At 41.4% G+C, this 27,156-nt stretch overlaps 1 protein-coding gene and 2 non-coding genes across 3 annotated transcripts in view; all 3 read right to left on the minus strand.

Moving 5' to 3' along the window:
- Window positions 1-5,044: 5,044 nt before the first annotated feature.
- The window catches only part of zmym2 (zinc finger, MYM-type 2), a 47,159-nt gene continuing 25,047 nt past the window's right edge, over window positions 5,045-27,156 (minus strand). The window contains exons 7-25 of the mRNA XM_085764348.1: window positions 26,741-26,953; window positions 24,137-24,287; window positions 23,846-23,961; window positions 22,509-22,634; window positions 20,514-20,664; window positions 20,097-20,269; window positions 19,813-19,981; window positions 18,746-18,774; window positions 18,370-18,511; window positions 18,145-18,266; window positions 17,836-17,986; window positions 15,977-16,183; window positions 13,863-13,987; window positions 11,966-12,161; window positions 11,648-11,790; window positions 9,125-9,239; window positions 7,740-7,982; window positions 7,187-7,331; window positions 5,045-6,328 (exon numbers count right to left, since the gene is read on the minus strand). Coding sequence (XP_085620474.1) covers window positions 6,058-6,328; window positions 7,187-7,331; window positions 7,740-7,982; window positions 9,125-9,239; window positions 11,648-11,790; window positions 11,966-12,161; window positions 13,863-13,987; window positions 15,977-16,183; window positions 17,836-17,986; window positions 18,145-18,266; window positions 18,370-18,511; window positions 18,746-18,774; window positions 19,813-19,981; window positions 20,097-20,269; window positions 20,514-20,664; window positions 22,509-22,634; window positions 23,846-23,961; window positions 24,137-24,287; window positions 26,741-26,953 — 2,988 coding nt within the window. The 3' untranslated portion in view covers window positions 5,045-6,057. The remainder of the gene's footprint in view (window positions 6,329-7,186; window positions 7,332-7,739; window positions 7,983-9,124; window positions 9,240-11,647; window positions 11,791-11,965; window positions 12,162-13,862; window positions 13,988-15,976; window positions 16,184-17,835; window positions 17,987-18,144; window positions 18,267-18,369; window positions 18,512-18,745; window positions 18,775-19,812; window positions 19,982-20,096; window positions 20,270-20,513; window positions 20,665-22,508; window positions 22,635-23,845; window positions 23,962-24,136; window positions 24,288-26,740; window positions 26,954-27,156) is intronic.
- Window positions 21,570-21,699, minus strand: LOC146965403 (small nucleolar RNA SNORA35). The gene has a single exon (XR_015034684.1). It is a non-coding gene; the product is annotated as a small nucleolar RNA SNORA35 (small nucleolar RNA).
- On the minus strand, window positions 22,880-23,009 carry LOC146965404 (small nucleolar RNA SNORA35). Its single transcript, XR_015034683.1, has one exon. It is a non-coding gene; the product is annotated as a small nucleolar RNA SNORA35 (small nucleolar RNA).

Genomic DNA, 27,156 nt, shown 5'->3' on the forward strand with positions numbered 1-27,156 from the left:
TGTAATAATTTTAATCTGGACAGTGGGAAGAGAAACAGATTGTTGTCTTTTTGGGGAGTAAATATTTCTATAATCTTATGTTTTTACATTCAAATTACCATGATCATTGATCCATGACGATATCAAGTGCTTTTTTTTAAATATTCTCTGACAGAAAAAATAATGGGGGAAAACAGAAAACACAGAGTCCCAGCCTTTGAACAAACAGCAATGCTGATAATGGACACAAAGCTCTGCATGTGTTTTTATGTGATTAATAATCTTTATCTAATGATGTGGAAATTTGTAAAGTATTTGGCCACATACTTTAGTGGTTGCACAGCTGTTATTCTTGGTTCATATTAGATCTCTTAGCTCCAATTAAGGTAAATCTCGATGTTCCTGAACACAGTGATGTTGTAGATAACAGTTAACAGTCTGAGTCCAAATTTGTGCCAACAGTTTGAGGAGAGAGGTGGCTAGCTAACGTTAGCCTAACCTGCTAGCTGGCTGCCAGTGGTGTAGGGTGGGTTCAAACAAAGATACTGAGTCTAACTTCACTGATAGTATTAATTTTGTTTTTACAATAACTAGATAAGGACATATCAAATAATGGTTTCTCTTACAGTTTGAGATTAACGTTTTTAGTCAGCTGTTTCATATACTGACCAGTAGCTGTGTCGCACTTTTCACATAAAGCATCAAGAAATTGACATTTTCCAAAGCAGTTAGTTGGTAGAATAAAGTCTATTTTAAGTATCGCCATCATTCAACATCTAGTACACAGCAGTTAATTTCAAAACAAACAACAGCCAGAAGGTTTTACTCACCGAGTATTTCATTAACTAACTGACCAACAGGTTTCCGTTCACAGCAGCCATTTTGATTTTCGGCGCCCGTTTTTTAAACCACTAATGGCGCGACCGAGTACCCGGATGTTAACCGTTAGTAAAAACAGGAAGTAACGGTATGTCTCTGGTCTCATCTCCTCTTCACCCGACTTCCACTATTTTCACAGGTATCAACTATTTCTGTGTCTGTTTTTCACATATTTTGTGTTTTTTCACGCTGCTGGGATTCGTGACGTGTTGTCCAAGAAAAGATCTGGCTGAAGTGCCGCCAACTGGTTGATGGAGCATGGAGGTCACTGGTCCCCGATCCAAAATGGCGTCTAACTTCCTGCCATAGAGTGCCGAAGCGGAAGCAGCCCCATGGGTCCTCAATTCGAAAAAAGTCTCCATACGAATGAATGGGAGTCCAAGATTTATTTCGTGATCCGTTTGAATTGCGCCATGACAAAAAAATATGTCCTCCACCTGTTTAAAACATCACGTTTCATGCCGAGAAATCAGCCGTTTGTTGTAAAACTATTGTAAAATAAAATCCCGAAGAGTCCGTAACCAGAAAGACTACAAGTCGCGTAGGTTACGTCACCATGGCGACCACATGCCGCCCTTTCCCGTGTCTGTTGCCGTTTTGCGATAAACTGCTGATTTCTCGGCATGAAACGTGATGTTTTAAACAGGTAGAGGACATATTTTTTTGTCATGGCGCAATTCAAACGGATCACGAAATAAATCTTGGACTCCCATTCATTCGTATGGAGACTTTTTTCGATTTGAAGACCCATGGGGCTGCTTCCGCTTCGGCACTCTATTTTCCCCAACTAAACCCTTCTCTTTGTTTTAATATCATAGTTTTTCATATTATATCATTATAATTCATGGGTTTTAGGGCATATATTTAGTAGGCCTATGGTAATATATTTCTCATCAACTTCTACAGATCAAATATGGAAAGTATCCTCACAGGTGGCATCCTTGTCTGGTTTGGCAATATTACAGCAGGACCATAAACTCATCAAAAAGACCCATTGGTTCACCACTGCCACAGGTAACGGACATCTACACCACCTGCTGCAAGAACAAGGCTCTACACATCTGGACCACCCAACCATGTATTATAATAAATCCATACACCCAACACACAGCCTTTGTTTGCCTACCTCCCTTCAGGCAAGCATCTAAGGAGCGTTAAGGCACCAACCAGTCACCTCAAGGATAGCTTTTATCCACAGGCCATCAGGCTGTTTAACAGTAGCACTTAGTACTAAGTGTAATTATTTTCCTTGTTTATTGAATGTTGTTTAGACTATTTTAATTACTATTTGACTTTTTTATTGTGAGGGTAGCTGTCTGGCAGACTGCTTTTTATTGCATTGACCATACACAGTATTTTTTAATGTATGACAAAACTAAAACTGAAATTATAGGCACAAAAATGCAGGAGAAAATGTAGGCTACTACAAGATTATATTGACCATTATGATGAGCGTCAATCTCATGAGAAAAGCACATGAAATTTAACTTCTCAGGTCAGAAGGAGGTGCAGTCTTATGTGTTGGTGTTGTTTAAACATATCCATATGACTGTACTAAAACTACAAAACGAAAAACAGCATGGCAAAGAGTCTGGTTAGAAAATGAAATCATTTATTTAACATGACCGTATCAGCAGATCAGCCCACACACATAGCATCAGACTCACAATCACTCACTTTCAGTATTTACAGATAGGCACATTCACATTAGGCATTGAAGCCAGCCACAGCATCTAATGTAGGTCCAAACCTGTGGCAGGTTTGGTCGCTGCCTCCGAGTCCAGCAGGAAAAAACCGGCCACTTTAATCCCGGGTCCACTTTTTTTTTTTTTTTACGTGTCCACACAAAGTTTAAAGGCTTGGATTTTGGGCTGGGACACATGATCAGGGCAACTTCAACCAAGACCAATCTTCTCCCATTACATCCACTATCTCTGCTCCTATAGCGTTTCTCTGCTGTTCTAGACCATTAAATGCACAGTTAAGTGTACAAAAACAACAGAACGGCAACTCTTTAGGTAAAATAAAACTCTCAAAGTGTAAATCCCTGACCTTGTTCACCGGTTAAATCCACCTCAGTCAGGAGGAACAGTGATGTGGATTGTGAAGAAAAGACACAATTGATTTTTAACCTGTGAAATCTGATGAGACATCGACTGTGTTGATGATGGGTCAAACTCAACATCTGGAGGGTGTTCATTATATTCTTAACTCTGGCTGTGGTTCAACACTGTAGGATGTAGAATTAAGCCAGGTTTAAATCTCCCTATTGAAATTAAAGTTGATGAGCCATCAAAGAACGACTGCATTAAAAAATAACTCCTCAAACAAAGTTCACTTGATTTGAACAGAATGACACTTTCTCCAATTTATTGAAAACAACCAAAATGCAAATTCAAATTAAACTCAAAAAACAAAACATAAAAAAGGGACTTGTATATAAAAAAAAGAAATGATCCAAACAAAAACATGAATTTATCTCATGAAAAAAAAAAAAAAAAGTCCAATCAACTCATACAAGCGTTGCCTTGCACTCTAAAACAGCTTGGAAGAAGAAAAGGGCACTTCTTATCAAGTGCTCAGGTTTTTTTTAACTAAATATGAAGTTTTAAAGGAGACTCTGAAGAATCGAGAAATTACAAACACGGGGGACAGAAGCAGAAAGGAAATGTTCAAAAATAGTCCGTCAAGCTCTGAATGAATCAACGTCCTTCATGATTAGCAGGCTCCTGGACACGAGAGGCGAGGGCGCAGGACTGCAGCAGGTTTTCACTGAATAACCGTTGAAGGAAATGGCACCCATAAAAATCCCAACCCCCACCCTCCCACCCCCCTCCCAAAAAAAAAAAAAGATACAGTCAAACTAATAAAAAGAGAAATAAATATTCAGTCTTTTTAAAAGGCTTCTCAGGAGGCGGGTTTTCGAGCTCAAGATTTTCGTTGGGTGTTTTTCCTCTTTACCCCAAATCACACAGTGTCCCCCTCTGTGTGGACTCCCGTCTCAAAACAGCCGCCTTGTTTCAGAGATATTTACACTTCAAATCGACCCAATCTGGGCTTAGTACGCACACAATGCTACATTGCATGAATGGAGGTTCCCCTAATGTCCTATAAAGAAACGCAGCATGTCGGTAAGGTTGCCTTTCGCCGGCACCACAGCGACTCAGAGGTCTTCGTCCTGGGGTCGGTCCGGGCCCCCCCCCCCCCCCCCCCCCCCCCCCACTCCCCGAAGCCCCGTCCCGTCCCGCCTCTGAGCTGAGGGCCACTGTGGTGCGGCGGTTTTCGCCTGAGAGCAGTACTGACAGAGGAAGAGCAGTGCGGGAATGAAAGCAGCCCAGTTATAATGGAGATGTGGGAAAAAACGGTGGCGGGTCGCATCGCCGTGACTGAGAGGAAGAGGCATTCAAGACATGTTGGAAAGTCAGAAATTCCAGCTTTAACACCCTACATGGCAAAAAATGTATCCTACTGGTGGTTTCAATGACGCATTGGGTTTGACTGTGACAGTGTCAACACTTACAGGGTTAAAGCTCATGACCTTCACACGCGATAAACTGCCCTGCATTAAAAAGGACTGGTCACATCACACGTCCATCCAATGAGATTTCCCTGCACTCAGCCCCCCAGAAACAAAAGACGGATTTAAATCCATGTTTGTTATGCAGGTGATAATAGATGAGAGCGATGCTGCAGTTTTGTTGTCTGTTTGTTGATAATGGTGAAATATGGCTACAAAACTGGCTTTAATAACAACATTTACATCATTACACCACACACAGTGCAGCGGTGTTGCCGTCGGTCGACCGGAGCACATCTGCCCAGTGGAGGTGAACTCTGACCTGAGAGTCTGTGGGAACAGCTGGAGCTCACATTGAAATCAACTGAAGTTAACTAGTGGTGAATCTGAAACGGAGCGATACCATTTAAAAAAAAGACGCGAGTGTCATGTGACCAAACCTTTATGGTGCAATCGGCCCTTTAATTCAGTCTAATTCAACTTGCGTGTCCCGTTGCTGTGGCTCCCCCATCTTAACTGGAGTCGAACACCTCCTGACCTCAACCTGAGTACAAGAAGCTTAACAGCTGTGAGGTTGTGGCATGAGCTTTACATCCTAAATTCATGAAACCACCTGTTTGTTTACGTTTACTCCACTGCTTCTTTTGGTTTCAACATTTTCAAATCGAAGCAAAGAAAAAGTGAAGTGCACGGTTACATCACTGCCGGGATGTCGAAGACGCCACAGACCTGAATCATGTTTCCACCTTGTCGGAGTAACTACGTTTCTATGCTGTACAATATTTTAGTGTTTACTCGCATATACGTTTGATATATTCATATATATATATAAAGTTTTACTTATGTGTGGCTACTGCTCTGTCAGATATGGATACAAATATTAGCAGCTAAGTTGGGAACAGTAGTTGTTGGTCTGAGAAAAATCCTACCACCAGCTGTGTGTCTATTTTTTCACATTACGAACGGGAGACTGGATTGAAGATGGAATTTCAACCCACCAGCTGGAAATTTCCAACTCTCCAACTTTCCTTTTCCTCTGCCTTCTCCTTTAAATCACGTTATAAAATTAAAAAAACAAACAAAAAAACAGAAATGGTGAAGTAACTCTCGACTCCACTTCCCTTCTTTTCCACCCACAGAGCGACAAGTGGTGAGGAGGACGTGAAGCTGAAGAGCGACTGAGACAGTTAAGACAGTAACTCCCTGCAGGTCGGCGCCGGCTGATCACCTTTTTTGTTTTAAAGTGTGATCTTCTTTGCGTTGTTAAAAAGCTTAAATATCTGTAAGCTGCACTATAAACAAGCTCACAATTTGTTTGGCGACTTGACGACAGCAGGTAAACCGTTAGTACACGTCATCCTCTAACCTGATTTAGAGGAGACAAAAAAACAAAAACAAAAAAAACAAAACAAAAACCAAACCGCCGCCTCCTCATGATCCTTAACATCAGGACACGTTTTGTGCCTGTTCCTCCTGCAGAAAAATGCGTTTGTCCTCTAGCTTCGTAACCTTTAGGGCTGCTCTTTACCACCACCACCTTCATCATCTACCTCTGTTGTGGACGTCCCTCACCAGGAGGAAACAGCAGTTCAGCGAGGAGGACCAGACGTTAAGCTAACCTCTTCCTCCTCCTCTTCCGCTGACTGTTCAGGCTCTGCTAACACGAGTTTCCCTAATGACGGCTACTCTCCCCCGGCTGCTTCGCCCCCATCCTCCTCCTCCTTCTCTGCCTCCCCTTCCTCCTCCCTCTCCCTCTCCCCCTCCCCCTCGTCGTCTTCCTCCTGGTGTTGTTTGTCTGTGTAAATGTCTCGGACCAGGAGGACTCTGGTGAGGAGGCTCTCCAGGACCTGTCGCTCCAGCGGCGTCGAGCTGAACCACAGCGGGTCGCCGGGGCTGCGGTCCGGGTCCGGCTGAACGTAGAAGAAGTCTAGACGCTCCTGCAACGACGGCGGGCTGGAGGAGGAGACGAGAGGAAGGGGGAGGACAGGAAAGAGAGAGGTGGGATGTGATTTAAGGAGAGAGGAGGAGAGAGGGGAGGAAGGTGGGAGGAGAGGCGTCAATATTTTGTTCTGAATCTCCTGTTGGATAATTCAGTGAAACTTTTTGTGTTTTATATCAAGTCCTCATATTTTAATAGTCAACACTGTGGTTCAGGATGTGAACAGCAATGAGTTATAATCACAGGACTCAGAGAGAAAACCGATGACATGGACGCGATAACATCCGCTATTCAGGACAAACTGATGAAATTTGATCACTGCTAATGTTTCATCAATTTAATTCAAGCAAAAATGTGAAACACTCACTAGACCCAGTTTCTCTAATCTGATCATCATCTTATCTGTATTTTCATGTTGGGCGCACAACATAAACAATTTGTATAATAGTCTTCTAATTTTAGCTCGTCAAAATGTCTCATTTCTAGTCAAAACTAATCTCTTTCCACTTATAAGACTCATCACCTAAAAATGTACTTGTTTTTTAGATAATTAAATTAAATAAAACAAATTTTCAATTGAAATAAGTAGAAAAATCTGCCAGTGAAAGCAAGTTTTTTGTGCTTGTAATAAAGAAAAACTTGCTCCACTACTTATTTCAAGTGAAAATCTGCTTGAAAGAAGTAAAAAGTGTCTAAAAACAAGCTACTTTTTAATGTGATGAGTCTTATTTTAAGTATAATGAGATTTGTTTGTTAAGATTTGAGTTTTTGCAGTGTAAGAGCTCAGTTACATTATCAAACTGTTATGGGAAGAGTGCGACGGCGAGGGAGATGTGCCGAGCGACTCGTGACAGCAGAGACATTGAACGCACCACTTGGATCTGTAGAGCTCGTACAGCCGACACTCGTGCTTCTTCACCGGGCAGCGGACGCTGGAGCGCCCCGAGTCGTCGTCCGGTTCGTAGTCCTGATCGCCGTCCTCCGACTTACGCTTCCTCTTCCTCGACTCCGTTTGCACTGAGGAAACAAAAGAGACACAAACAATAAAGTCAATAAAGTGAGAACAATATTCAAACCTCTAATGTGACATTTTTGGCTTGACATCCAGATTACGAGCTGCAGATGAAAGGAGCCGTCAGTGGATGTTTTTATATTGTTTTGGCTGCGTACGTCAACACAGTAGATCTGACATTAAATCATGACAAAGAGGTTAAACTGCAGGTTTGAGGGGGAGAGAGAAGTGTATGAATCAGCCCTTTTTAGATATTGATGGTTAAAAGGCCACGATGTGTAAACATGACATTAAATGTGGGTGTGAAAACTCAAATTATCAGCTCTTAAATTATTGTTTTCCGTGTTAAACGCTACAACATGAAATGTCAAAGAGCGAAGGCGTCTGAAAACGACTCATCAGGCCTCACTCACCGTGGTGATCCTGAGAGATGGAAGGCACGCGGATGCAGACGGTGGTCTCCTTGGTGACAGGATGGACGGTGTCGGGGCCGTAGACGTTGGCGAAGGAGAGGCGGAGGTGCTGCTCCACGGTGCGCAGGCCGAAGTATTTGGTGTTCAGGTAAACCAGCGAACGCAGCAGAGCGGCGGGACTCTGCTCGCCGAGCTGCCGACTGCTCCACAGACTCTGCTCCTCCACGCGACCCCACAGAGAGCCTGGAGGGGGAGAGAGAAGGAAATACTTTAACATTTAAGGAAACACTTAAACATCCTCTCTATGAGGTAAACCACAAGAAATATAAATCTGTTTTTTAGGCTAAGTTTAATGAATTATGCCTTTTACTTACTTATTTTTATCAGGTCATTTATCAGGACGTCGCCCTGGAGCTTCACATTACTGACAAAACTATTTTCTAAAAGTGACACCTATTATTAAAATTAACTGAATGCAAGTGTGTAAAAGCAATATTTTAAATTTAATTGCTTAAAAAAAAAAAAAAGGCACTAATTATATCTCACAATGGTATTTTTGCAACTTCCAAGTTTAAGTCTCATATTTTCCAGCAATTTCCCTCAAATCTTTCCCTCAAATTATCTGCTATTCATCTTTAACGGGCTACACAATTTGGTTTACCTGTAGAAATGTGAAAGTTTATTAGAAATTGCTTAGTTTATTGTTTCAAATAAAAGTGAAAGAGTTCATTAACTCATTACCGACTGATATACACAGACTTTTTTTAGCAACTACTAATGATATTGACATCTCTTTATAAACTATCTTCCACACACTCAGGACATAACTTCCTTGTTTTTTTCTTATAAACTCAAATATAATGAGGAGGTAGAAACCTCTTATGAATAGCAGCAGATTGCAGAGGCCTTTCTAGGAGATAATTACCAGCAGCTAATTATTATGAAATTCTAGCGGTTGTAGACGTGGGACCTGTTTGCTGTGTAAACAGGAAAACACTGCGGAGGCCTGTTAGCGCTGATGCGAGTGTCCTCATATGTCTTAAAGGTGCAATCACAACGGCTCAGTATGTGAACAGCAGAAGAGTTATAATCACTGGACACTGCAGCACTACAGGTTATTTAATAGCTCCGCTGCTAACAAGCACAAGCACACACATTGTTGTTGATGGATGAGTTTCTCTTCTCCAGCTCTGGATCTGTGTGATTTAATTCCTCGTGTGGTTCTGGAGACGCAATTTCATCCCTGAACTTCACTTCTTTAAATGAGCCTTTCATTGTGTGTGTGTGTGTGTGTGTGTGTGCAGTGCACTATAGTTGTTTAGATGTAATTAACAGACTGTGTGGTGCTTTAAAAGACACAGTCGATAAGAATAAATCACGCTCACCATCAGGAAGCACACTGGGCTGCCAGTCCTTCAGGACTTTGTTCAGCTCTTCTCCAAACTGCTGGTAGCACACGTCACTGAACAGGTCATCCTTCCGGCCTTTGGAGTGAAGATGCTTTAAAAAAAGAAAAAAAAAAATTCAATTAAATAAATGGAGAGATAAATACATGAGATTTAAGAAAAGTTTGCGAAGAGATCAAACTCTTTTAAGTGTCCTCATATTTAAATGATCATCACTGTTTTCAGGATGTGAACAGCAATAAGTTATAATCACAGGACACAAATCTGCAAATACACAACAACTGTTGAAAATAAAAATGAAATAAATCTGAGTTTTTCTTTCTTTTTTTAAAAAGAAAAGACATTAGTTTCTTGGAGGGAAAATGGAGGAAGGCCCAGCAGCAGCTACAGCTACAGCAGGCCCAGAAAACACACTCAAGCATTTCAAGTCAAAGAACTTAATTAAACTTCACATAAACCAATTAAAACCTTTAAATCCTGTTATTCCCCACAAACACATTAATCAATCTTACACTTCTCTGTCAGATTAAACTCTCTCCTGAGGCCTTCAGACATTCCTGCGCTCCACTCTGCTGCCATGCTGCTGCTGCTGCTGCTTCTCACATGTGAGAGAGAGCAGGGGGGAAGACTGTGCACTACTTATGTGTGTCCTACAGGAAACACTCCCTCTACACTTGGTTCCTACCCCCACGTGGGACTACACAGGGGATTTCAATAGAACAAAAAGAACATGCCTTAACTGATTTACCTAATGTTAACACTTGTATTTGTCCAAATATATATTTATATTATTATTTTGTGGTGTTTTTCATTCTGTGAAACAATAATACTTGATAAGGAATTAGTTTTGTAACAGCACAGGTTTTACAAGAAATGCTTTGCCTTCATTTTACCTTTTACTTAATCGTTACTCCATGTGTTTAAGTATTTTTTATTACCAATTTGACGTTATTTGAACATAAAGTATAGTAAAGACAATGGGTTTGTGATCACATGGTTGGAGTCTATAACCAGTTAGCCTGTGAGACGACCCACCATTTTGTCCTTGCCTTGTACAAACTGGACTCATTAGAAAAACACTGATTTAAAAAACTTTTCCATTATGCTTAGGCTACTGATTAGACGTATTAAGTCTACACACTATGTACTGTCTAATAATTGGCAGAATATACTATTTTTTTAGGAGTTACTATACAAAAACTTTGACATATTTTAACTTCTGGAGCCATTTCCTTTGTGGGTTAAACTGTACAAGAAACACCTGTTGTATTTAATATGAATACCGTTTCTTTTGGACACTGCTCACTAAGAGCCAGTTTCATTAGTGTGGGGTTTAAGACAAAATCTCAGATCAACCATTTTGTGCCATTGTCATGTTCCTACTCTGCTTCTAACAAACAAAGAAGTGTGTGTCGACTCTGTTAATCAGCAACATGACTGTGCAGAATCAAGTGAGAGGATTTTGTGTGTTCATGAAAAAATACACAGATTTTGCGACTTCCAAATGTAAGTCTCATGTTTTTCAGCAATTTCCCTCAAATAATCTAGTATTTAGCTTTAATTATTTAGCTGTTATGCTGCACACAACTGGTGCAAAACTACCAGCAGAACTGAAATCAGCCCCAACTGTAAGCATTTTTAAAGGTTAAAAACATTTCTCTTTTAATGTGCTTATGGCTGAGCTCTTTTTAAGAACTTTACATTTTATTTTATTTTCTTCTACTTCTTTATTCTTCTTTGCTCTTGCTTTTAACTCTGTGTTTAATGTTTACAACTTTTTAAATGTTTGTTTTTATGCTGTTCTTTTTAAATGTTTTGTCTTTATGTAAAGCACATTGAGTTGCCTTGGCATGAAATGTGCTATATAAATAAAAATGCTTTGCCTTGCCTTAAATGACATGAAATTAAAGGGCTACACAATTTGGTTTTACATGTAGAAATTAGAAAGTTGCTGCCTTAGAAATTCTTTAGCTAATTGTTTTAAATTAATGTGTAAAAAAGTTCATTAACTCATCAGTGACTGCCTGATACCCACCACTTTTAACTAATAGATATTGATGTCTTCCACTATGCTTAAGCTATGAACACCAATTTTTTTCTTGTCATCTCAAAAAAACAGTCCGAAAATAATATATTTTCATTCTGAGTGTACTTGCTTTTCCTGAAGCTGAGACCCTAAATGATATGCTGTTTTCCCTGTGTCTGCTCATTGTATTTCTAATTCTAACGATTACCTATTATCATACTGTGTACTTTGTTTATAATTGCGTTTGGTTTTGTTTGTTTGCTTGTTTTGGTTGGTCGGTGTTTCTGTTGTGTTGTTCTCTGTAATCAGGGCGTCAATTGGCTTCCCTGAATAAATAAATGTTTGAAATGAAATGAAATGAAAGTGTATGAAATCCAATACATTCTGTTGAAGGTCTTAATTTCATGTCTGAAATGGCGTGAGCTGCTGGCGATGTGTCGTGCGCTGGTGTTGTGAGTCTCTGGCCTGGTACCAACCTGCTGGATCCCCAGACAGAGGTAGAGGATGCTGTCTGGAGAGTAGCGCTCCCCGCCGGGCCGGCACACCTCCCTGACGAACCGGGACAGAGCCGCGTTCAGCTCGTCTGCGCTCAGCGACAGCAGGTTACTTTTTGACCGAGCTGCAAAAAAAAAAAGAAAAAGGTGTGAACAGGCAGCGAGCGCTGTCGGCAAACACAGCGACATGTTTCCAAACATAAATCAGCATTTCATTAAGAACATGCAGCCAAGCAGCGAAACCTGGACCCTCGTACTGCGACCGACCGCCGAGCCACGGCAGTGTCGGGTTTATCTCACCTGGTTTGGCGCCGTCTTTTACTTTGGTGTCTTCTGATTGGTCGGAAGCAGACAGGGCCCAGCGCTTCCAGGCGTTGATGCCGTATCGGGCTTTGAGAGGCAGCGACCGTCCCTCCGAGCGTCTGCCGCCTGCTCGGTGGGAGGAAGAGGACGAGACTGAGTCTGAGCTCTCCTCCACCGCCAGCCTCTTGTTCCCCTGAAACACAAACGCACCAGGGGTCTCATTTATATTTATAACCGTTGCGTACGCACAAAACGGGGCTGAAAGTGCCGTACGTGACTTTTCACGCCAAGGTTGTGATCTATAAAAAACTAACTTGACGGGAGAATGTGCGCAGCTCTAAGCAAACTCTGAGCCAGGCGTACGCTGGTTTGGAGGAAAAGGGGAATTAGCGACACAGACGGTGTGGTGGTGAACTGAAGTCACACTCAGGAAATGATGATTGAGAAGAACGATTATGTTTTTATTATCGGTTTTTTTTTCAACCCGTATGCGTTAGATCCATGTTGCCACGGTGATTTAATTCAACAGCGTTATTTTGCATCGGACTGGTGTTTCAGAAACATCTTCTTAGAATCTAACTTAAAATTCAAAATCAAAATTCCTTCTCTATATTTAATCACCACCGTCTCTCCGTCATATTGTCCACTAGAGCGCAGGATGAGGAGAGGACGGCGCGGCTGCATGGGATAAATACATGGTGTAAATAACTATGTTCCTATGATACTGTGAACATATGATCGAGAGTCAATTAAATCTCAAAGCCTGGGAAAAAAATCCAGTAATCGTTCCCATAATTGTTACATTCTGTTTTCTTGTTATCAAGAGAAGTGTCATGTTTGATCATTCCTCAGAATGTAACTGATTCGGCTAATGATTCAAAGTTTTATCGATCAGTCTAATTACTAAATAATACAGCGGTGAGCCCCGTGCGTAATTCTGCACCACGGCACCGCTGGAGGAGAAAGGAGGGAGAGGGAGACCATGATGAAGGTTAATAACTCGTTTCAGATTAGAACTGTTGTCATTGTTGTAAATGTGCCGAACCGGGTCCAGCATGTGAGAGGGCAGCGTCGCCACTTTCACACCTGCAGCTAATTCACAACAGCGACAGAACAACAGCACGTCAGGCTCATTGACATGCAGATCACATTCATGTGGTGGTTTGCATCGACCATCTAGGGTTAAAACAGGGCGTGTACAGGGAGGGACGTGAAGCGGATTCAGCTGCGCACACTTGTAGGAACTCTGTGATTTATAAAGGGAAGTTTGCCTCAAGTGTGCGTACGTTGGGTTTTATAAGTCTGAATATTTACTGGCGCACGCAAAACTTGGCTTTTGGGCGTACGTACACTTTTAGTAACGATCCCACGCACAGTTTTATAAATGAGACCCCAGCTGTGTAAACTTTACTACTGTTACATGTATGTGTGAGTTTAGTTTGGGTATCGCTACTGATTTACTGAATCAATTTGATTCTGATTCACAAGGTACCGATTCGATTCAATTCGATATTGATTCACTTAGAGATATTTCAGTTTTAATACCAGCTGTGTTGTGCAACTAAGAAAGATGTAACTCTCCAACCTGGTGCATTATCAAAAATATCGATGATTACATAAAGAATTGACCCTAAAGCAGTTACATGAATGCACATTTATTTAACATGACCCACTACAAAAGTAAACAGTGGAACTCTTCAGTACAGTTGTGGGTGATAATCGTGATCACGCAGATGTAACGGAGGAAACAGGAAATTGCACACGTTAAAAGATCGATATAAGGATTTTATGAATCAATATGTTTTAATTGAAGATCGATATGGATCAGAAAATCATTTTTTTCAAACCCAGCCCTAGTGTGTGTGTGTGTGTGTGTGTATATGTGTGTGCATACTTGTCTCCTGGGCTGCGGTCGAGGCGCCGACTCCTCCTTCTCTTCCTTCTCCTCTGCCAGGACTGGAGGTAGAGAGAAGCCCATGTCCTCCTCCATCCCCTCCAGGACCGGACCAGAGTCTGAGGCTTTACACAGGAAACAACAGCTGCTAAATTATCTTCTCAATTTTATTTTATTTTTCCTAAGGTGAAATATAAATCCAGTCAGAAAGGATGAGGAACAGAGTTATTGATTTTTTTTTCTGAAGGGAGTGTGTATAAAGCTGCCACTGGGATCCAATGATCAGACCTCTCTGCCTGTTAACATTTTCAAAACCTCCTTGGCTACACAAAATATTAACCAACAACAACAATAACAACCTTTAAGCCGGTATCCTACGCACTGAGAATGTCAAATTATGAAGACTTGGATCACGCAATCACACAGACAACATCTTTTTTTTTTTTTTTAACCAATAGCGAGTGACAATGGGTGGAGCCTTCATTCTGCAGCACAGAGGAGATCAATGAGGCGATGCAAGACTCCACCCATGGAGTATAAAGCAGTACAAACAACACGACAACATGACAACACAAAGCAACAGAATAAAGATAAGAGAAAGAAGAGAAAACAACCAAACACCTGCCACGTTGATGTGAATGCATTACAGTCAGACTGACAGCTGCTCTACATGAGCAATTAACATTTCCCATGTCGAGGTTTATTCTTCCATTAATGCATGAAGTAGTGTACTGCTAACTAACTATTTCCAGCTGCAGAACAGACGTCACTTCATGAATCCATATTTTAAATGAAGGGAGTTTGTCCAGTTTCCAGCTCCTACAGTATCATTCACTCTCCAGCCCAGAACACGTTCCTCTTGGGGGAAATGATCTATTGTCAAGAAATTTAATATCACAGCCTCTAAAGCATTGGGTCATTTAAAGAGGTTTCTATTCTTTTTAATTGCATTTCAATGTCCTGAATGCATAACGTAAAGCACTTTGAACTGAACTTGTGTATAAAATGTGCTAGACGAATAAAAACTGGTACTTATTTTTATGTTGCTGGTAAATTTCAGCAGGGGAAAGAAGTGGAAATTCAACAGCTGTGGCTACATTCACTTATAAAATAAACGCGCAAATGCTCTTAATGCTGGTTTTAAGTATTTATTATCATAATTTATTTTAACACCTGGTTTTAATCTGTCTGCTACCTATAGTAAGGAGGGAGGGAGTGGAATAAACATCCAAAAATTTCAGATTTTCACAGGATCCAAGATATATAAGAAGGTTTTCTTCATTTCAACACACAGCTCAGTTGGTGACACGGACCGTCAGGTTTTGGCTTCACTCCCCGAGACTAATATTAATATCAGGGGTCAAACCCAAGGCTGAAGTATATATATATATATATGATTACGGTTCAAGCAAGGCCAGACACGGCTAAAGAGAGCTATAACGGGCCAGTGGAAAAAATTACGAAGAATAAAAATAAAAGAAATGTCGTATTCCTGGCCTGGTTAATGACTTCACACTCCTGCTCTGGACAGTTCACCAAACCTAAAACCCTCTGCTCCGATAGGGGCGATGACAGCACGTCCAGAAATAACTGGAGGCAGGAATTTTAATCTCAATTACTGTACTGATCCATTAAAACCCTGCAGTCAGATGCTGTTACATAAGAGCCCCGCTTCACTAAACAAGCGTGTGACAATGTCAGAATGAGAGCCGGAGACAAAATTGACTGATTTAGAATTGAGGAGCATTTCTTTTACTTGGCATTCAAACTCAGGAGGCACTAAATGACAGCGACGAGACGTCTTGAATTTAAAGTTTCAGCAGACAAAGGTGCTGCTTATTAGGAGTGTCAAAGTCGTCTCAATACATCAGAGACAGAAGAGAAAGAGGTGGACAACTTGACAGCTAATAAACCAGTGGCGAGCGGCTTACTTTGCAAAACAATGTCCCTCATTGAATCAAGATTTTAGTAATAATGTTATTTAATTAATAAATAAATGAAGCAAAGGAGGAGACAGATACTGCAGGACGCTTATTTCTTGCCATTTCGAGGCTTTAACAACGTGACAATGATTGTTCCTGACTGAGCACCAACAGGTCTAACAGGTGTTTTACCTTGGGGGAAGTCTGCCTCCAGGTCCAGGTCGGGCTCGTACTTCTCCTCCTCTTCATCAGAGCCACTGTTGCTGTTGTTGTTGCTGTTGTTGTTGCTGTTGTTGTTGCTGTTGTTGCTGCTGTTATTGCTGTTGCTGCTGCTGTTGGAGGACTCCTCCCCTCCACGCTCCTCCTTCACCTTCACCTTCACCTTCACCGGCTTCACATCTGAAACACACATCCAGGTAAGTCCTTTCTGTCACCATCTGCTGCTGCAGCTTTCTTCAAATACGTTTGAGTGGAAAATTGGACTAAGAGATATACAGTTTCCACTGCAGGAACTTTGGGGTCATTTTACGGGGCCGGGGCCGTTGCTGCGTGTCTCCACTGCAAGAACCGTCCCTGAAAGACCATCCCCAGGAACTTTTACAGGGCCGAAAGGAGTCCCTGCCTCGGGGGTAGGTTCTCAGATCGGCCCCGGTGCGGCTTGAGGTTTACTCTGTGCTGATTGGTCATGCTCAAAAGGGGGATGTGACGCCAAGAGAAAGCCCCGAAATAAGCAGCATTTTTAAAACCCAGCGTTATTTAACTCATTGAGTGCCAACCACGTAATTTCTCGTTTTTCGTTCCCATGCGTTGAGTGCCAAAAACGAAATTTTTCGTTTTTTGCTTTTTTTTTAAATTATGAAAATAGACACTTTAATACACATTATATGTAAATTTGGGGACTCTACGACGAGGAGAACTGAAATAGATGACGATCAAAGTCACATGACAGCTCATGATCTGGAAGTTTTTATCATAACTCAGCTTCTGCAAACGGAGTTCTGCATGCAGATGCAGCGCAGCTGCTCCGCTGCTGCTCCGCTCTCACCCGCGAGGCTGCAGCAGCTGGGAGCTGAACCAGGAAGCTCTCAGCCCACTGTCCCGCCCGGTCTTCATCTGGAGCAACACCGTGTCCTCCCCAAAGTCCTCCCGCGGTAAAATCTGATGGTCTCTGGACCAAAGCAGACCGGCACCACCGACCCGTACCACAGAAGGACCGCGACCACCGGCGGGACCGGTGTTCGCGAGCCGCTGTGGCCGGCAGAGCCTCACGTTCCGCGGCGAGAGGCTGTGACACGGCACGGTGCGTCTGTGTTATTGCTGTTTAGTGGCGCCCCCCCGCCCCCGATGGTGGTTTTGTGAATAGAACAACAATTGTTGTATATATTTATCTTACACGAGCCCTTTGATCCAGAAATGCGAGTGTCTGAAGAGCGACAGACACAAACAGAGCACCTTTCATAAAAGACGCTCTATCTCCTTTTCTAGAAAAAAAGGAGGGATTTTGGTGAAACCCAGCCATGTTTAGCTTGACTTTTCTCAGGAACGGAGGCACGTAGAAACAAACGGTTTGTGGCCATTTGAAGGATAAAGTTAAACCTTTCAAATGAGCTACAGTATGTGTTGGTGGCAATAATATAGAATACACTATGGCTCTAAAATAAAAAGTCAAATATGGTCTAATTTGCCGGTACACTTGACTAAAACTTTGGAAAGGAGCGCGGCACTCAATGAGTTAAAAAAAAAAAAAAAAAACGTCTACATGGCCGTCGGTAAAAATCGTGTATAGTAGTAGTAGTAAAAGACGTAAGAGAACCACGCGATCAAGTAACGATCGAAACAACATTTTTAAACCCAGCACAATTGGAAAGCGTCTACGCTGCCGGAAAAGCAACAAAAAAAAACTACCGCACAACAATCGCGAGATGATCAAAACTGTTGCACGGTTTGTTGATAGTTTGAGCATCAGACACAGAGTGCAAAGTCAGTGCAGTATTGATCACATCTCTCTACTCTTTCAGTGTGGACATGAAGCCCTCCCTCGAGCAGCATACCTAGCTTATGGTCCTCGGCGATCACCTCGGCCATGGAGATCAGGTCGGCCTCCAAGGGGTCAGAGGGAACCTTGTTTCTAAGCTCATTGATGGACTGGACGATCTGTTCTGCCCCCTGCAGGGTAGTTGGCAGGAACACAGGCACAGGAACCTGGAACAGAGCAGTTTTTGTTGAGCCATGACAAATGTTGTTGTTGTTTTTTCACACATTTCCATCATAGGAAGCTTTTACTGATCTCTATCTATCTGTCTTATCATGTTGATTTTTGCTTCTTGGCATGGATAATTCACATATGCATGAGGTCTTACCGGTACAGGTAGAGAGACGGGAGTGGGCGTGATCTGGGAATACATATTCATGGGCATGGGGATGAAGACAGGCACAGGTATGGGAACAGGAATATACTCCCTCTTCACACCATCATCTACATCTGTGGATATGCAGATTCACACTGTATTAAAAGTGTAAAAGACTACAAAAAAAAGAGAGGTGTTTCATTTTTGTAGCACTCCAATGTAAGGTGTTGTGTTTACCTGTCTGTAAGAGTTTGCTCTGCATGTGTGGTTTGCAGTAGGTGGCCTTGGTCAGGGTGAGCGGCTTACAGAGCACTGCCTTGTTCTTGACGTCTCTCATTAAACCTCCACCTGAATAGGCCACGGTACCCTGGTTCACGAGCTGCAACATGACGGATAGGTTATTATAAGCAAAATAAACAATTTATAGGAATAAAAGGACCAGTTATTAAATGTACAATTTAAAAACATTGGATTTAGAGGAACTATATACTGTATGTCTGGGAAACTGTTTGTTTACATATTTCTAAATAATACACTATATTTTACAATTATATTTAGTAAGTTAATAGCTATGTTTTTAAAATATGAAGTAAGCTAACCCCTTCTTACTTACCCCAAGTTTGGCCCCTTGGACTTCAAAGCCTGTAAAGAAAAGATTATTAATATCACTTCTTTGCATTGTGGAGAAAACTAAGAGACTTAAACAGGCGAGTATTTTTGCTTTATACATTATTCATTTTCGGTTAATTTCCTAATACTAACTAACGTTCAGATGTAACGCGGCAACGGCACCACCCCACCGTGCCGCGCCGCTCACACTGGGATTACATTAGGTCGCAGTGGTAGACGAGTTAATATAATACATCCATGGGCTGGTTATGATTAGAGTCTATCTCTAAATATATATGGTATGTAAGTTTACGGTGCTGATTCCACAGCAACCAAAGCGGTGTCAGGTCTGCTTTCCGTTTCCGAGCCATTAGGAATAATGTGTTTTCGGACCTAATCACCACCCAGTGACACAACCAGTCCGTTTGAATGTTTATTTCATGTATAATATTTTCAGTGGTTTATCTTCTCGTGAAAAGGCACGTTCCTTAGTTTGGTACTACTTTTCTTCTTTCAACCGCAGAACTACCATATTACTGCGCACAAGCAAAAGTGGGAAGATAAACAAGCTGAAGTCACTGGTTGTTGATCTCGCGAGAGTTTGTTGCTGGGACAGACACAGGTCACAAATAAAGTTATTTCTCCTCTTGATTTGTAGCTCTGAACAGTGTCGTGTTGATGTCAGGCTGTTTTTAGGATCTGTGGCGTCTGAAAAATGGCTCTGATATTTATTTTAGTGGCTATGGAGCAAAACAATCTGTCATAATAATCTGTGATCTTGTTCACTTAGGAATGAAGGGACTCAGACCTGTTTGCTGGTCTCCTGACCCAAAGGGCCAGATGGCGAAAAACCACCAACGTGACACAGATGCAGAAAATAATGGGAAGGAAACATTTCATTTCTCTCCCGTCTCTGACTCATTCTGAGCTTTTAAAAAAAACTGAGCTCTTCAGAAACCTATGGGTGACGTCATGGGGTGGCGTCCAGTCTGAAAGATCTGCCAAAGGAACCGCACCCTCACACCCTCACACACACACACACACACACACACACACACAAGCACTTTGTACCGACGGCGGTGCTGTTCTCCGGGCCTTTCTGTGTGACCATGATGGGCTCGTTCTGCTGGCAGTAGAACTTCAACAGACACTCCTGGTCGCAGAAATGCCTCATCTCCGCTCTCCACATCACAGACTCCGTCAGGTTACCCTGCACCTTGCAGCAGTCACACCGCGCCGCCTGGTGGCCACAGGGAGACATTTGTTGTTGTTGTTTTTTTTTAGGGGAATTCCCAACACTAGCCTATAGCAGATTAAAACACATTAATGATAATAACAACACATTATGAACAGACCTTGTAGTACCAGTCGTGGAATTTCTTGGCACACGCCTCGCCACAGAAGTCCCGGGTCATGCCACCGAGCTGCCGGGTCACGGCTCTCTTACACAGCTGGTTGCAGTGGTTACAGCTGACACACTTCAGGCCTAACCTCTTAATGAAATCCTGCTTATATAACAGCTTACAGCCTGGAGAGGGAAACAAAGGAGGGGAGGGGGACAATGGGAAAAGAAAACAAAGAGAAGGTAAACTCGAAAACAGTCTCACCAGGAAACAGCAAAACAAAATCTTGGAAATAAGATCACAGATATATAAAAAATATACAGTATATATTAGACACTGAACCATGGAAAACAGCCTCTCTGACTACTAGAAAAACATTAGCTTTATCAAGCCTCCTTCAGAGGAGAGCAGAGGAGGGGAAATGAGTACCTTCGCTGCAGAAAGGTCTCTTGACCCCGGAGAACTTGACCGTCTCGTGTAGCGTCTTTTCCTCTTGGCAGTACTCGCAAAACGTCACGATGCAGTGGAGCTTCTTATAGTCCTCACAACACGTCTTACTACAGAACTGATAGACTTTATCCTGCAGACACACACACACGCACGCACACACACACACACACACACAACAGGGATAAATGATAAATGTTGTGTCGCCACTCTGTGCTAATGTGAACATACAGGTTGCTACTTAAACATATGAAGGACAAACAATGACATAAATATGAATTAATAAATAAAAAAATAAAAATAATAAGTTCACCAAGCTAACCAATCTTGCTTCAGACTGATGTTCGGACCACCTACCTTATTACCATGCGGAAACAGAACTATAGAAGTAAATAAAAGCAGAAATGTAGAAATACAGAAATAAATAAATAACTGCATGAGTGATTAGATAAATGTATAAAAACAGAAATTGTATTTGTCTTTCTCAAAATAAATTTTATTTTGCATTTATGACATTTTTTGTCCTCCATAGAAACATAGAGAAATAGAGAATACTGCACATAACATCCTCCAGAGCCTTAAAGGGACAACGAGGAGTTTCTATTCGGTTATAAAAAAGTCTCACGTTAATGTGGATGAATCTCCGCTACCCACACTTGTTAATGGGCCCATTTTCGATAAATATATCGTTCTGTCTCTATCGATATTTTGTTATTATTAGTGGTGGCGGAGATGCTGGTCGAGCCGACCAGCGTTTCCTTCGTTGCGAATCATGAGAATAACGCAGCCGCATCGCCGTTTATGGTCGGAACTACGGTGGTATGTGAACCTCTTTGAACCTCTGACTTTAATTCTTGATGAATGAAAACATGAGTCCGTCTTGCGCCCGGTCAAAGAAATGTACGGTGCGCGCGGAGGCTCATAAATGTAGTGTGAAAACGTTTCGCTTTTCCAAAACTCCTCGTTGTCCCTTTAAACGAGTAATCTAATACCTTATTTATTACGGACATTATTAAGGACAAGTGCCGTTTCTCTAATGTTTGTTCTCAGCCTTCGAAAGGGGGGAGCCATTGGTGTAGCTCAACCCTTCTGCTAACTGAGGTTTATCTGGCACTGGAATGAGATTGGAAAACCACGAGAGAGGAAGTCCAGTCACTTAGCAGTGCGACACAAGTGCCGTTTTTTACAACCTGTACCTTATTTCTGGCATAAAATACGGTTGTTTACTCACCCATATAACTTTGGTTGTCATTAGGAGTCCTTTGGAAGATATTTAGCTCCATTCGAGAGCCATGTATATCCATATACGATCATGAATGCGCATTATGACGCATTATCTGCCGCGAAACTTGTTCATTTCACCAATATTTTGTTATGATTCGCTAGTGCTCTTCCGCTTTGAGTCCGAAGTTGCCCGTTGTCGTCACCCGGGGTCTGTAGTTTGACCTACTAACCTCTGAACTGGATGTCATCTCTGAGTGCCGTGTGCAGCGGCAGCACAGCTCATTCACGCTGTGACAGTCGGCTTCTTTACCTTGAATTTGCTACTGCTAGGTTTGTGCAACATGGCTGAATATTTGTCAGATTTCAACAGATCCTGGATGACGATAACAGAACGACTTTAGCGGCAGATAATGTGTTATTTAGAGGCTGCATTCTCGGTGCCCCTAACACTCCCACTATGCATCTAAATATCGTCCGAAGAACTCCTAATGACACCAAAGTTATATGGGTGAGTAAAGGGTTGTAAAAAAAACGGCACTTCTCCTTTAAACCAACAGTTTTTTTTACTACACTTTACTATCAGAGGTGCAAGAAAACCAGCAAATATTCACATTTCTGCTTTAAGGATGACTCCAGACAAATGTCCTGTTGAAGGCAGAACTGTCACCAACTATCATCGTATCATCTGTGGTGCAGTGCGAGACTGACTGTTAACATGTGGTATCTGTGTGACAGATTAAAACAAGGTCTCACCTCCCACTCTAGAGTTTCAGGCTTCAGACTGAACGCTCCTCGACAGTAGTTACACTTCAGCTGGACGGTGTTGTTTGTTGTGGAGAGCGGCGTCTGTCCGTTGGTGGCTGTTTGAAGAGTGGCATTCTGCAAAAAACAAAACAAAACAGCAGAAAATGACATTAGAGTGATTAGATAAATGTAAATTTCTTTCTTTCTCAAAACAAATTTTATTTTGCATTTATTTAGGCATTTATGACATTTTTTGTCCTCCATAGAAACATAGAGAAAGAGAGAATACTGCACATAACAACCTCCAGAGCCTGGAGTAAGTAATCTAATACCTTATTTATTAAAGGACAGGTGCTATTTTTTTTTTCTTTCTCTCTAATATTTGTTCTCAGCCTTCGAAAGGGGGGAGCCAGTGGTCTAGCTCAACCCTTCTGCTAACTGAGGTTTATCTGGCACTGGAATGAGATTGGAAAACCACGATAGAGGAAGTCCAGTCACTTAGCAGTGCATGTACAAAAACAAAACAGAAAATGACATTAGAGAAAATTAAATGCACTATATGTCAGTTGTATTAAAACACACCTCATGACTGAACTATTAAAGGTAATTAATGAAGCCAATTAACACAATGACTTTGAAATTGTCTCTGTGCCAACTTGTTCTGCATGTGAGTGTTATTGTATGAAGTCGTGGCAGTTTGAAGAGAAACAGTTTTCTCATTAATATGCTAATTTATGCAACATGGTGCTAAAAAACTAATCAGGTCATGGACTCTACTGAGAGACTGTGTGGTGTTTGTGTTTCGAGCTGCTGCTTTTTATGAGGATGTGTCAAATTGGCAGGATGACGTTACCGGTTAATCTGGGTTTTATTTCTGAAACTTTGACCATTATTCCTTCCAGGTGCAACAGCTTTTTTTTTTTTTTTTTTTTTTTACATCCTGACTAATCTGTAGAGAAACTGGGACACAACTTCGCACTGAAGCAGCAGTGTAGATTCGAGTTTAATCCATTTATCTGAACCACTTCTACCGTGATGTGAAAAAGTTAGGACACTTTATTGAATTAATTTCATTTTAGTTCTTAGATCTTTTGGATTATATCTATTGATAAAGGTGATGTAATGACATTTCTTAATAAAAAAACTTAATATCTAATGGGGTGTCTGAACTTTTTCACATGACTGTATGTTTGTCTTGTTCTCTGTCCCCACAGCAGCTGCAGTTTCATTCAACTATATAATATATCAAAGAGATACTGTGGAAATTAACTCAGAGGGAGATGATGATGCAATGTCCATCGGTGTAACCAGTAAATTTCTTTCGTTTAAAAAAAAAAAAAACGCACCTGGAACTTGGTAACACACTGCGAGCTGCAGAAGTTGAGGACGTTTCCCTCCGGCAGCGTGGCCTGGTACTGCGGTAACGAATTTCTCTTGCAGAAGTGACACGTGGGCTCTGTATCTGCACACACACACACAGACAGAGACATCAGACATTAAACATTCAAACATGCATCAATTATTCATGACTTTTTTGGGAGTTTTTGTTGTTTTTAAATGTTACATAACTCTTTCTCCCACTTGTGCATCATCTCATGTTTAGTCAGGCTCTGTCAGGTGAGCTGGTTAATACTCACTGATGAAGGAGGTGGTGGCCAGCTTGCCCTTGTTCATGCAGTTGACGGAGCAGTAGGAGCCCATGGTGCCGCCCGCTCCCAGGCTGTGCAGGACCTCGCCCGTCTTGATCAGCGTTTTACACGTCAGGCAGCTGGCGAGTTTACTGTGGGCCTGCAAGGGAGAGAGAGCGAGAACGTCGTATCGACACGCAGCAACATAGAAAACTCTGCAGAGACAGTAGCGTTATGATGAAGACACATTTAAATGTTTTGATGTCAGCTCATGGAGGGACATAACATGAACACAGCATTAAAAGCGATAAAAAACAACAACAACAACTGATTATCACAACAGTGGAACTCCTGATGGATCCTCTTCACTGGTGTACAAGGTTTTAATGTGTTTGTTGAGGACAGTTTGTGACTTTTACAGAGTAGACTCAACACATATCTGTGGACAGTAGCCAATACTATAAAGTATGTCCAAGCAAATTTCCGTCAGTACAATAAATAGTAATAAATAGTTATGTTTTGACAGCTTGTATACATTTATTTTTTATACTTATTTCTAAATTTATTCATTCATTTTTATTCTTTTTAAATTATTATCATTTTATCTTTTCTTACCATTTTGGGCTCTATGTCTTTTATGTGAATTACTGTGCGGCACCTTGGTAAACTTTTATGTTTTGAAAAATGTGCTATATAAATAAAGTATATTGGATTGGATTGGCTAAGCTAAATTCAACCTTTATTCCTACACTGTACAGCCAAAACATGACACGATGCATAAGTTTAGTGACAGGGCCATTCAATAATATTATGTATTCTTCTATGTTAAATATATCATAAAAATTCTACACACTTTATATATTGATATGTTTTCTCAGTATTTAACCACTTGTAGTATTGTCAAAGTGAGTAACAGCAGCATCAGCAGTTGTTTTACCGCTTTATTTGATAAAGTCTATTTAAACATGGCATCTTTTTCACCTTTATGTATTTAATCCAACCAGGCAGCAGCAGAGACGTAAACGAGGTGATTTTCCTCCGTGTGTAAAAGTGTAATCAGAGTTTTGAACACCGTGAGTTATTGTTCACCAGCTGATTGGGTTTGTACAGGATGATTTGTTGCTGCCTGAACAGTCGGCCTCTTGTTTGAAGCAGAGATGGACCCGGCCGTTTCCTCCACTTGTTATTAAAACGTCCAATAAGCTGCTGTTGCTCGGCAACAAATACAATTCCATCCTCTAATTCCCGGCTGTTATCGCCTAGCAACACAGTTTAGTTGTAAATTCTTCAGTTTAGAGGAGATAAGAGAGACGGATCCAGAGGTGTTTCTGCACCACAGGCTCCAGACTCGTGTCTCATCGTCACGTGGACACCTTCGGTCCTCCGACACCACAGGACGGTCAAACAGTGACACCGGTGAATTCTGTCAAATATTATTGATCTAAATAAATACTGTAAAATAAAATAAAATATAACAATATATAAAATCACCTATGTACATAAGTGGCTGTAGTGCAGATATGGTAAGTCTTTTTTCATAATCAATATGAACCATTTTTCTCTTTATCTCTGTTAAGTTTTTTGAGCTATGGCTAAAAAAAGAAAAAATGTTTTCTGAGATCACAGTGACCTTTGACCTTAGGCACAGACATTCACGTTTATTTTGGTGGTCTAACATGAAAGGCTTCCCTTCAGAAATTCAGTATAATGCTTTCACAAGGCCAAGATCGTGTTTTTATGCGGTCAAGCTGACTTTAGCCACCAAGTTCAAATACGCTCGTCATGTTTTTACCAATTTTGAAGAAATTTCCCTGAGATATTGCATTCAATTCATGTTTTGGGAGGTTCCCTGGGTCTTAACCTTTGATCCCTCAAAACAAATCAGCACATGCTCGAGTCCGACTGAATGTCTGTGTGAAATTCATATCAGTGTGTTACTAAGATTTTGTGTCCATGACCCGTCTCTCTCTCTCTGTGTGTGAGGAGAGGACACACTGTTCTACAACCAATTTTTGATAAATGAATAACAAATAAAAAGTGGATCAAACCATTAGTAACAGGTGGCTGGTCATCAACATGTTCCCAAACACTTTTTTTTTTTTTAATTTATATTCATCTGAAAGCTTCTTTTATACTTCACACAGCCCACATCTGATTTACTCCTCTGAATGAAAACTCTGGTACCATCTGGTTCATACTCGCAACAAACCCCCAACAACTCCTGCAGGAAAAGATCAATGTTGTTTTAACCTTATTGTCTATTAATGTACTTTGTTTTTCAATTGGGATTGATTGATTGACTTATTGCTGGAAGGTACCTTTTGTTTGTGTTTGTTTGCTGTAGCTCTTGTGTGCATGTTTCCTGTATGTCAGGAGAGTAAGTAACGAGGTTAAGCATTTTACTGTATTTACATTTCAGCTGCTCTGGGATCAGTTTACCCGGCTGTGTGGATGATGAGAACGGGTCACAACAGCTGAATATAATTTAAAGAAAAACGTTCAAAGCTCTGTGAACCCGTGCTGTGATTTAATGGACGATGAATGAGTGAAATCGTCGGCTCCAATCAGGCGAGCGCTGCACACCTGCAGCCTGCGGTTTGGGGCCTACAGTACCTGCTTGTACTCCTTGATGCAGTTCTGGCAGCAGAATCGTTTCTGTTGGCCGTCGACCAGCAGGAAGTGGTTGGCCGACGCTCGGCTGGGCAGGTAGTCGCCACACTGCTCGCAGCAGTTCATGATCAACCCGTTGGCCCTGCGGTACACGTTGAAGCATGCGTCGCTGCAGATCTTGTGGGTCACAGTCTTAAAGCTAACCTCGTGCCGGATCTATAAAAAAAGAGGAAAAACAACACAAACGGGTTTGATTCACTGAACTTTACACTTCTTCTTCATGTATTATACTTTATTCTGCTTAGTTTGAGTGTTTAGAACAAACTTTAAAGCGGAAATCCAACAGTTTCAGTCTAATTTATCTTTTATATGTGTGCAAATTTACTCCATAACACTGATGCCACTAAATAACTTGATTA

The sequence above is a fragment of the Trachurus japonicus genome, chromosome 21 (assembly GCF_045865225.1).
Source record: "Trachurus japonicus isolate A0001 chromosome 21, Traja_1.0".
NCBI lineage: Eukaryota > Metazoa > Chordata > Actinopteri > Carangiformes > Carangidae > Trachurus > Trachurus japonicus.